At 41.0% G+C, this 11,715-nt stretch overlaps 1 protein-coding gene across 1 annotated transcript; it reads right to left on the bottom strand.

Moving 5' to 3' along the window:
* Positions 1 to 2,082: 2,082 nt before the first annotated feature.
* emx2 (empty spiracles homeobox 2) lies at positions 2,083 to 11,343 on the bottom strand. The gene is made up of 3 exons (XM_085183290.1): positions 10,551 to 11,343; positions 9,144 to 9,328; positions 2,083 to 7,658 (listed from the first exon to the last, which is right to left on the bottom strand). Exons 1-3 carry the CDS (start codon positions 10,939 to 10,941, stop codon positions 7,491 to 7,493), a joined length of 744 nt encoding a protein of 247 aa, XP_085039416.1. The 5' UTR covers positions 10,942 to 11,343; the 3' UTR covers positions 2,083 to 7,490.
* Between the last annotated feature and the right edge of the window lie 372 nt (positions 11,344 to 11,715).

Below are 11,715 nucleotides of genomic sequence, written 5' to 3'. Positions count from 1 at the left end.
GGGAGCTGGCGTAAGAGTTGGATCAGCATTCATGAAGACGTCGCGTGAAGCAGCTGAAACGTCATGAATTACCATGAATTACAGAGTGTCAAGAAACCCCTTCTGGTGTGTTATGAAAACTGCCTGTTGTAAATTAGAATAAAGTGGTCCGGTCAGTGTTGCTTGTCATTCTCCAGTTTTGACTGAGGGTAATTTGGAAAGGAGGGTAAAAGCTCCATATTCCAAACCAAAGCGTGAAAATGTACTGAATAAGCTGGTAAATATTTTCAGTCTGGAGCCACACTTCTGTTTTTAACTCACACCAAATATATCTACACACACACAAGCAGAAATGTCAAAACACTTCATAATGACCTTTGTTGTTAAATGGTAAATAGATAGTTAATTCAACAATTACAGGATTAATTATTTACTAGTAACATAGGATAATTATTCCTGTTTACCAACCATTATTAAAGCAGTAATATAGTTATATAATTAATTCATATGTAGAAAAAAAATAATTTTATTCAATCCAATTGTATTTATGGGACACCTAAAATTCTAGATATTAAAAAAGAAAGACCCTTCAACATTTTTTAAAATTATATATAGTATAATGCATGGTGTCATAACTGATAAGAGAAATATTGTAGTAAAGCTTTCATTACTGATCGCTAAGCTTGTTCTAATTCTCAGGGCACCAACATATTGTAGATTTGTCATGACTACTGGCATCACAGAGATACACAGTGCTCAGTGAGATTATTCTCACTATATATATATATATATATATATATATATATATATATATAATTAATATATTTTTATTTTTTTCTTAAACCGGAAGTGACTAATTTGTGTCTGTTTAAGCAACAATATTTCAAAAAATACCAAGATGCTAGCATAAGTAAGCAGCCCCCCCACCCACCCTCACCCCCTGCCCCAAGCTCACATTCTTATCATTTACGCCACTGCCCACCTTACCTTCTTAGTTTTAAGTTATTTAATACAATTATTAAGAACATAAGCTTCGACTTTTAGAATAGCCATGTAAGTAATGTTTATACTAGCACTGCTGTGTGTTTACTAACTTCTACAACGATTTATAAACATCATTTCCAGCTTTACAGTACCATCAACAAAATGTTCACGGATAGTTTGCAAAATTAAAAAAAAAATATGCAGGTTATCATTGCTTAAAGCTCAATTTATTGCTAGTTTTTATACATTGCCCACTTGTTTCACAAGCAAATTAATTATCTGGTAAAGGAAACATCAAAATAGCGCCACGAAAAGTATTTCTTCTATATTAATGTTATGATATAATTATTTGTGTTATGATCAACTACAGCTCAGGCTATAAAACAAATTAGAATAATGATTTTTCACCTTACCATAGGGTGGTCCAATGCAATAGTTTACGGTTCCACTTTGAAACTGTGCCATTTCTTTTTAGTGTTAACAAAACTATGTAAGGCTACAGTACCAGTAGTATTTACTGATATGTGCTTTACTTCAGGCTAATGTTTCTCTTGTTTGCCAACAGTCTATTTTAAAGCCACTTAATGAAAAATCCAAACGTCTAAAGTTACATTTTAAATGTGTGTCATGGGCTCAGTTGACTCCTGCGTTGAAAAGGAATAAGGAAAAGCGATGCACCATCCGCTACCCAAGTGCATGCAACCCCCTGTCTGCAAAGACCACTAGTATTTTATTGCTGCTTCACTTCCCAGACACTAAACACTCCACTGCTGTCAGACTCAGCCCAAAGTAACTTGATATTTCATGTTTTTTGGGGGCCAGATTTTGCTCCCTCCCAGTCACCAAAAGGGGGAGACACAGCGAAGCTTTGAGGGGGCAGAAGAACAGGTGCCCACAATTTCACCTGTCTGCTCTGTAACCCATGCTCTGGGAGCTATGTTACACTTCAGCTCTAATTGTAGCCACATTTGCAGCGATTTCACAGGGATGAAGTAGCAGAGGGGAAGTGGACTCAAAAGTCCACTTTTAGAAGTGAGCTAATTTAATTGCATGTGACCATACCCTCACATGGAGCGACATAAAACACGGACAGGAAAACTAGCAGCTTACATAGACACGCACACACACACACACACACACACACACACACACACACACACACACACACACACACACACACACACACACACAAGAGCAATGGAGCTTCAGCAAGCCTACAGCCTATTTATTCTAAAAGCAGCAGGTCATAAAATCAGGCAGTATTTTCAAAAGTACCTGCAAGCTGCATCCTGCAAACAGACAGAGCCGTGTCAGTGCTGATGATGTGGGAGGGGACTTGCAGGTCAAGAGACACAAAATAGTTCAGCAGGCACATGTGATATATTTAGTGAGGCCATTGTTTGTTTTATTTAGAGAGCGAATTGAGGATTTTCCAAACTGCAGCGCCCCTGAGGTATTTTATCAGGTGTACAGTCCGCCATGTGTTACACATTAGCGAGCTGAAGGGAATGCTGCTTGCAGATACAACCTATAAAATGTTTGGAGGTTGGAACTTCAGAGGACAAGGGGTCGACAATCGTTCTCTTCAGAGCTGGTGGTGGATATGTGGGAAACACTTATATGCAAATGAAACGGCCTCAAATTACAGCCCAAATTGCCCCTATATCGTTAGAGAAAATAAGCATTAGGTATCTCTGGTATTGCAGTTGGCCATAAGAATATTAATGCATGGAAAAATAGGTGTTTACTGCTGCAGCCAATTATAATAAGAAGAGTTTAAGAAAGACGGGGGGAAAAACAGCTAATAAAGTTTCTGAGGCCTTCCAAACTGAGCTGTGTCTGTGCAGTGTGGTTACTGAGGGGAGCACACAGATATGCTGGTGGTGTCTGCAAATGCAGGGCGCAAGGCATGATGGGACTGAGGCCTGACAGAGGGGGAGGGCGGCCATTGTGCAGGTGGAAAAAAAGAAAGTTTACTGTTTCTGAAATGCAATGAATATTTCATAGTGAAATGACCATTTGTCACTTGTAGGTCATGTGATGTGCGTGTGTGTGGTGACCTCGGTGAACATGGGCAATGGAGCACCAAAACCCAGTGAGTGAAACTCTGCATGGGCCTGTCAGAGCAGCTTGTAATGTGCCACTTGGCTTTGTTCATCTATTAACAATCACATTTTGGTGCCAGGCTCTTAGTGTGTGTGTGCGTGCGTGTGTGTATACGATGTCGACCTGCCTTGAATACATTAACTCAAGTGTCTTTTTGTTTCTTTCTTCTTCTTTTCTTTTTAAAGAACAGTCAGCATATTTATATCTTACAGCTTTGGCATTTTTTCCATATTTTTTTAAACAATATGTTGATTTTTTTTTTCCAGTATAGGATCTCAAACGCTAGCAAGTTCATTGTCATGTCAGGAAACGCAGCAGGCCGCTGTGATGCCTTTAAGAGCGCTTCGTGAGTGTCTGCGTGTTTAATCGTGCTCTTAAACGCCTCACCTCGTTCAAAATCGGAGCTGGAAATAACTTAAGGATAAAGAACGCGTTATTCACAAAGATCGCCACTTCTGCCCAGCTGTGTTCATGCCCCTGAAAGTCGGTAGACTAGTTAGTCCGAGTCAATAACCGCTGACTCTACCCGATGGCAAATTGGAAATTGCTGGGTTCGGAAAACATAATCATCCGAGCACATCGTGGCTGCAAACGCCACTCCTTCGTTATTAATAATAAAGAAAGAAACTGAATCCGAGGCGTGGATGTTTAATTTGTTATTATGTAAGCTATTTGAAGAGTGATTGTATGGTAATTGCTCATTAGTCTTGTATATTTATCGCTGCACCTTATGTCGAGGCCAGGGGAATTGTGCGGGGTTCATTCTCTCGTTTCAAGGATCAATTTCAGAGGCAATTTGTGAAACAGGACAGATCAAGTTAGGCCTGGCGTTGGGTCTGTTACGGGGTCGGCCTACAGGTGCCACCCCACAGACATTCATTTTGCCCCCGACGAGATGCTCTTCGAAATGAAACTCCTCTGGCAGACGACGTGTTGACAAACTATCCAAATCCATCCTTTCAGAAGCCACTTCTTCCGACTTAAGAGATTCCAGCTCGATCAATTATTGACTTTGCGCGCTAATACCGAGCCTGTCCTCCGCTTATTCCCTCCCTCGGCCACTATTCACATTAGTGGTGTCAGCGGACGTAATTATACCTACTAATTGCAGATTAGAGGTTTTGGGTCAGTGGGGTCACTTGATAGGACCGACTACTCTTTTCAGTGGTGGATAATCGTTTCACGTTGCGCGCTAAATGTTTGATGCAGCGGGAGCTCGTTTCCAAAATGTCCAAAATTTACGCAAGAACCAAATTGCGCGTGGACTTGTGATGATTTATGAGGGAGTTTAGCCCCCGGACCGAGAGGGGCAGTTTCAGTTTAGATAAGCGGGTCACCAAAGGTCCCCACAGTTGGCCCTTAACGCACAGCACGAGCGTCTGGGAGAAGGATCTAACATGTGAGGGCCCACTTCAACTCATAACGCGCGCACGCTGTTTGAGTTCTGTCCAAAGTAATTATATTCATGTGACCTTAGTTTCAAATTTCACCTGATCGTCCTCTAACAAATGCCAGGACCTGAAAAGAAGAGCGCCTTGAATTTCTCAGACGTAAAAACCTAAATATTACGGAAGCCGCATGCGCGCTTTTGTTAGGAAAATGTCTTTACCCAGACTGCTTTACAGAAAATAATCCCCCACGCCACCTCCGCCTACAGCTTTTTATTATTTTAATTTTCATTTTTTATGTAGTAATATGTACTTTCAAAATAAATAGTCTTTTCTAATTTTATTTAACAAATTAAAATACAATACACCCACTGGAAGCTTTTAATTTGGTGAAGCTGATTTTTGGATATTGTAGCTTTAAAAAAAAACAAAACGTAATTTCAAAAATAAGATCAAAAATTATTTCCATGCACTAGTTTCTTTTAAGAGAGAGGGGTTGAAATCAAACGCATTTAAATTAATCAAATTGTACCAGGCTCTAATGAGAAGCCTGTCCTGTCTCCTGTGTGTCCATGCAGGCGCACACGAGGAGGGGGTGTATGTGTGGTGGTGGTGTGGGGGGGGAGTGCGCCAAATTTGTTTGCGGCGGATCAAGGCTCACCGCCTCCACTGCACTTTCTTTATCTTAATTCCAACTTGAAAAGATATAATTATCTAGTTTGAACAGGACTGCTATCAAATCCTTCTTTATAGGCAGGGTAGGGAAAAGCTCGAGTGGATTGTGAAGCTCTGAGCCGCTCGGTGTTGCCCGAGATAGGAGTAATGAAGTTGTGGAGTCCGGAGATACAAAGGGCATTAACCTCATTAGCATGAAACCTTTTCTTCTAACTATTGTGGGACCCTTTCAGTCCTCTAATCCCCCCTATTTCAAAGCTGGGTTTGTAATAAAGCTTTTAGGGTTTTTTTCTCCAAAGCTAATGGTATTCTCTATAGATTTTTATTGCTGTTATAATCTATGGGCCGATTAAGAATTCCCTATATGCCATGCCCCCCCTCCTTCCTAACCCAAACCACAAAAACACCACTTTTTACTTTATGAAACAATTAAACAAACACGTGCACCTCCGCGAGAAACACCGAAGTTAGGTTTGCTGTGCTGTTCGCGAGGAAACAAACAAAAACCATCATAATCTAGTTTCAATTTGTTAAGATTTCTTTCTGCTTTCGTGGTTTTGTTGTTTGGTTTGTTTGTGCTTAAATGAGAAATCGTTTCCTGCATCTCTTTCTCTTTTTTAATGCGCCCACGGACTCCAAAAAACAAGTCCTGTAATGTTTCCGCTCGGTCCAAAGCAGCAGCTTGCAGCACGATTGGAGCCTAAAAGACAAGATTTTAAACAAAGATCCCATTTTTTGCGGCACATTGCAACCTTCCCTTATCGCGTCGTGAGGGGTAGTCAGATTGTACTAAATTATGTCCAACCAAGCCCCCCTTGGATCCGTGGATTAAGAGATTAAAGTGGACCACTGGGCAATGCATCCCCTTTCCCCCCCTCATATTACTCGCATGATAATTGCCCAAACTGATTTGCACTTTCACAAAAGCTTGTAGGGACTCTTTGTAGCCGGAGCGGAGCAGACGCTGCAGCTCCTGGAGGAAAAAAAATGCTTTCTATGTCAGACTGAGAAACAAATGCAGGGCTGAGGAAAACAAATTACATGCTGCAGAATTTTTCCTCTCTTTGTTTTTTAAATCATCCTATAAACGCCACATCAGCGCGCCTCGCTGTGCGCTAAATGATTGCGCATTTCCAAGAAAAAAAAAAGAAAAAAAAACTTAAGGTTGCTTTCCGTAATCAAAAGCCTATACTTTTACTGCGCGCGACATATTGATAAAACTTTATTGACAAAATATTGACAATTACATACTTCTTGGAAGTATACTTTGTGTTAAAATTGTAGCAAACTTAACACAAACACAAAAAGTATTTACATTCTGTAAAAGCGGGTTTAACAGAAACATTAACTTTTTTTTAGCATTTCTGTACATGGAATAACGCTCAGTGCTTTTTTATTTTTGCTCTCTCTCCTGTCTTTGTCAATTCGTGCTTTTTAGTCCTTCGTTGCAACTTTCACTGGAGGGTCAAGTCCTGACAGAAGCCTGTGTGGGGGCCACAGCGACACATTGGTAAAGCTTTAGGTTAAAGGAATGTCCTGATACCTTCCCTTTAAGTACTTTGTCTGTGGTCTGATTCACTTATTTTTTAAATTTTATAGAAAGATGTCATTTTTTCATCGAAATTCCACTTTTCTTTCCTTAAAAAAATTAAAAATAAACACCATAACGCAGCACCGCTACTTCATATGTTTTCACAATCACTTTTACACGAGAATCATTAATTAAAGACTGCACACATTGTAAAAAGGAAGAAGCACGACATCTCTCTGTTTGAAAATAGAGTTAGAAACAAAACTGATTATTCCTCTTTTTTGTTGTTATTGTTTCTGTTTTTCCTTGGTTTGCGAAAACTCGTCAAATTAAAAACAGCTACCAGGAAAAAAGAAGAAAAAAAAACTAGACCATGCATTTCAAGTTTTACAAAAAAAAAAAAAGCAGTTTGGTGTTTTGGTATATCTTACGTGGAAACGATTTTTTTTTTGTTTTGTTTAAAAAAATAAGAGGAGGAAAAAATAATAATAAAAGCCTTCTGAAGTGCAAACGTCCAATGTGAATTGGAGAAAAATATAATTAGGTGTTGGTTGTAGGTGGGGGAGGGTAGGGGAAGGGGGGTAGTAGTGGTGGTTGGTGCGAGAAAGGGTTCAGGTAGGTGGACTGAGACACTGTCGGTCACATTTCCCTGGGTCACTCGGACTGACAGACCCGCGTGGTGACAGCAGTGTCAGTCGGGCTTGTCTCACCCTCAGCTGCCGGTCTCCGGAGATCTGAAATGTGACATTGGCTTTGTACCCTCTCACTTGTCTCTACACGGCATCCTGTATCCATGTCCTCCTTCATTCAGGCGCATAGTCTTTATTTTAATCGTCCGAAGTGACATCAATTTCCTCCGGGCTCGCCTGTTTAGTCGCCAGTCTCCACCGGTTTATGTGATGCGATCCTTTCTTCTTCTGCTGAGACTCCGAGCCCTCCTCTTCCAACTTCTGTCTCTTGAACTTCGTCCGTCGGTTCTGAAACCACACTTTTACCTGCATAGAGGGGGGGGGGGGGACCAGAGAAACCCGTATCAGTATCACGAGATAAACCGCGATTGGCCAGTGCGTAAAACCAAGCGTGAATAGGATGGCAGGGCTAAAAAGAAGCAGAGAGTTCAGCAGAAATAACAATATTTTTTAAAAAAAAGGCTAAATGTGACCTGCACCTAAACAAACATCAATTATAGTTCCAGTACAGCACGAATACATGCCATTAAAAATCATGTCATTGTTAATTACTCCAATTATTCTTATTAACTCACATAAAAAAGAGCGACTTCCGCCTTAAAAAGGTCAAACCCCAATTCTATTAACAATATAACAGGACAGAGTCTTTTCCACATCACGCCTTAAAATTATGGGGAGGGAAAAAGGAAAATGAGACAAGGTGCTGTGACACAAATAGAATATTTTATTAAATAAGATTCACTACTGTTTTAATGCACGCAGAAACTTTGACGCCATACCCAAAGTAGGTCAGAAATGTATTTTATTTTTTTAGATTTTATTTTAAAACAAAAATGTCAGCATGTGGATGTCAAGAGAAATAAATGTCTCTGAGGCACGTTTAACATATATGTCCACACGCTCCTCTAAGTGGATTTGTTAATAATCGGTACCGTGGGGGGAATTAACAACATCTAAATCGATAAATTATCTGTTCCTGTTTTGTCGCTGTGCAGCCCTTTCAGCTCTTTAATGGCAACCGAGGTGCGTTTAATAAGCCTTCAGTGGGCTAATTGAAGTAGGTGACGGTTCATTTCTCCCTTCAGCTCCTCCAAAAGGCCCCGCCGTATAAAGGAGACACAGCGGACAAAAGACAGCAGGCTGATGGGCTCAAACAGCATCTTAAATATGGCAGGGGGAATTCACTGAACCCGCCTCGCTCTTTGTATCTCCTACCCTATAAAATGGTTAACTGGTTAATTTGCCCTCCATTTTGAAAAGGCAACATTCTCTCCCCCCCCCCCACCCCAAAACAAAGTAATTCAACCCCCTCCTGGAATGAGGTTAGGCCTACACAATGACGGTGGACTGGCTCCAGCAGAAAGCCTCTGTCTTCAAATGACAACGTGGAAACGGTGTGCCACCTGATAATTTCGCGTTATTGTTTGGCAAATGATAAGCAAATGATAACACCCCGCTTTAGTGCCGCGCGTAAATACGCACACGTTTTACAGGCCTGATTGAAGGCTCCATGACGCACGGTACCACGTTAAAAAAAATTTAAAAAAAACCCCAAACACATAAAAAGTAACACACCGTCCTCCAGGACAAGCACCACAACACAGTCAGCTTCTATAATAATCAATAATAATCTCTCGCATCACTGTAAAATGAAAGTGGGGATTTCCTAAAAGCCAAAAACACGACACGACGCGCTGAGAAGCAGCACTGAAACAAAAAAACACACACAAAGTGAGAACAGGTGAGTGGAGAGAGAGGGCGGAATGTCGAGTAAAATCCAGTGCTTCTTACCTGAGTTTCTGTGAGGCTAAGGCTGTGGGCGAGCTGCTTTCTTTCTGCTCCCACCACATAATGGTTTTTCTCGAACGCGTGTTCGAGCCGCAGGAGTTGCGAAGGTGAAAACGCTGTCCGGATTCTTTTGGGCTTTCTGGCCAGCGCGTTGTGCAAAAGGAAGCTCTCTGGACTCGTTTCATTACCTGGAAGCGAGCAGAAAGCGAGGATCCTCAATGACGTATTCAAATATATATGTATATTTTATAAGATGTTAACTATTTCATAAGAAACAACAGGCCTGGGCGCAGCTAGAGGACTGCAGTCTCCTGAGGGACTATAAAAGAGGACGATAATAAAGTCCAAAAAGAAGCTGGACATTAGTCAATAAAAAGCCACACGTCGTATTTATGAAAGTGTGTGTGTGTGTGTGTTTAAATTAATCATTACTGAAGGTTTCTTCTTTAAATATCTGTCAGTCCTTCCGTGTGAAGAGAAGAGGGAAACAAATAAAGCAGACGTATAATCCTGGACTTAATTAAATTAGCTTTTTGTGAACAAACTGTAAATCGACAACACCCAAAACCAGCTTAGAAATTAAACTGAAAATACATTCCAGTAAAATAAAGAATAAAAATAAAAAATAGTGCTGTCACTTGCAGGTTACACAAACCAAATCAAACAAATAAAAATAATATTCAGTAATAATATTATTAATAATAACAATCACATAAAAATACCACAAATTCAACACCCGAAATCAACAATAGAAAAGTTCTCAGGCCAAACCAACTTAAACAATAAATTTACAATTTACTCATATTTTGTCTAATGTCAGGTTCAGAAATTTAGAAACAGCATACTCATATAATTACACGTTTAGCTCAAATAAAAATATATTTATTTCTTTAAAAAAACAAAACTAAAAAAACTAAAAACAAAAAACCTGCTGTAACAGGTTTAAGCCGCAGACTAGCGAAATGCTTTCATTGCGTTTCTGGATATAGATCATGCCTATATATAACCTGCAGACTACCGGTGTACAAACATGTCAGAATTTCAATTCTTAAAAAAAAACGTTAACACATACTCCAAAGCTGCAGGCGTCCTCACAAGCCCAGCCATAAATATTTCTTTGTTACAGATTATTTTTCTTTGTCCAAAATCGAAGAAATTCGTTACGAGGTCATTTCTTTTTACAGCTGCAACACCTTTAGAAACTACTTTTGGCACTTAACGACGCTTCACTTTAAAACTGTTCTGCTACAGCTACAAATATCTATTTAGATATTTTTTTACACCACCTTGCTCTCAGCTTAACACAGTCTAAAAAAAACAAAAATGAAATAATAACAGAAAAGAAAATGCTACAGCCCGTAGTTGTTCGTGCGTAAAACTCATCCAACGTCGAATACTTTGACAACTTACCTTGAAACCTGTGACCCAAGTACCTATATCTGTGTAATAACCAGGGGTAGAAAGTTGAGGGGTCTCTTTGCTGGCTGGCAAAAAGCGGGTGCGGACTGTGTGAGGATGAAAGCGGGTGCGCGGCCAGAGCGTGCGGCGGGGCCACCGGATGTACTGGAACGGTAGAGTTTGGCGGATGAGAGACCGCCTCGGCAAAAACCAAGTCCGGGTTAGAGTAGACGCCCCTGCCGCCGGAGTGAAAGCCGTTCAGAAATGGGTTCATCTGGCCGGAGTTTGCATAGCTGAGAGCCGCTGGCCTGATGGGCTCCTCGGAGCGGGACGCCGGTATCGGATTATCCTTCGCCACTAAAGACTCTATAGTAAAACACCTCTTGGGTGTAGGTTGAAACATGGTCTGATAGTCCAGATTCCCCAGTTTAGGTTAAAGTTGTCGTAGGCGCTCTTGCTTGAAAAATACTCCACACCCAAGGAAAAAAAGGGGAAAGTTTCTGCGCAGTAAACAAGTTGGGAAAGGTCGGCGGGCAGTGTCGAAGAAGCCAAAAAATAAAAAGTGCTCGGCTACTCCCAGACTAATCCATGGATGTGATCGTTTTCCTCGCCGGCTTCGTGCAGGCAGATTTGTTAGTTCATGAGCCTAATTAGCGCTGCAGCCCCATAAACAGCTTCCTCTGAAGGCTGTAATGGCATGGTGATTGGTCGCTGCCGCTGCTGCTCGCCTTAAGGTGGAGAAGGGGGAAGACGCTTAAAAAGTGCGTCAATGGGAAGCAGGGGCGCGGAGAGGCGGACTCGAACGCGCAACACGGAACGGATTCGTTCAGAGAAGAGCCCCCCGCGTGCACGCACACATGCCCGCACGCGCACATGTAGACACACAGACACATGCATCTACTCGTGCGCACATATCTCCAGGACATTTAACACATTCAACTAACCAGTAGAAAAGGTAGCCTGCTTATTTGCATTTAGTGTCTACGACAGGTTCAGGCAGATTTTTAAAGTGTGTGTGCGCGCTGTTACTACTAGAGGTGATTACTTTAAAATATGCAAAAACAATGTGGCGGCAGCACATCAGCTCTGACTCTCTTTTTGGGATGCTAATGGTATGGAATAAATGGAATTTTTCAGCAGCCGCTTATTTGCGCCATTAGTCGGATTTAATTTTCTT

This window comes from Neolamprologus multifasciatus, chromosome 13, assembly GCF_963576455.1.
Source record: "Neolamprologus multifasciatus chromosome 13, fNeoMul1.2, whole genome shotgun sequence".
Classification (NCBI taxonomy): domain Eukaryota; kingdom Metazoa; phylum Chordata; class Actinopteri; order Cichliformes; family Cichlidae; genus Neolamprologus; species Neolamprologus multifasciatus.
The sequence above is the reverse complement of the archived record's forward strand: the minus strand, read 5'-3'. Positions and strand labels throughout refer to the sequence as shown.

Excerpts from the sequence above, each read along its gene's own strand:
- emx2 (XM_085183290.1), bottom strand. The coding sequence starts at position 10,941 with ATGTTTCAACCTACACCCAAGAGGTGTTTTACTATAGAGTCTTTAGTG. Across the intron at positions 9,329-10,550 it reads CTTGGGTCACAGGTTTCAAG|GTAATGAAACGAGTCCAGAG; the intron begins GTAAGTTGTCAA and ends GCTCGCTTCCAG. Across the intron at positions 7,659-9,143 it reads TTAGCCTCACAGAAACTCAG|GTAAAAGTGTGGTTTCAGAA; the intron begins GTAAGAAGCACT and ends CCCTCTATGCAG.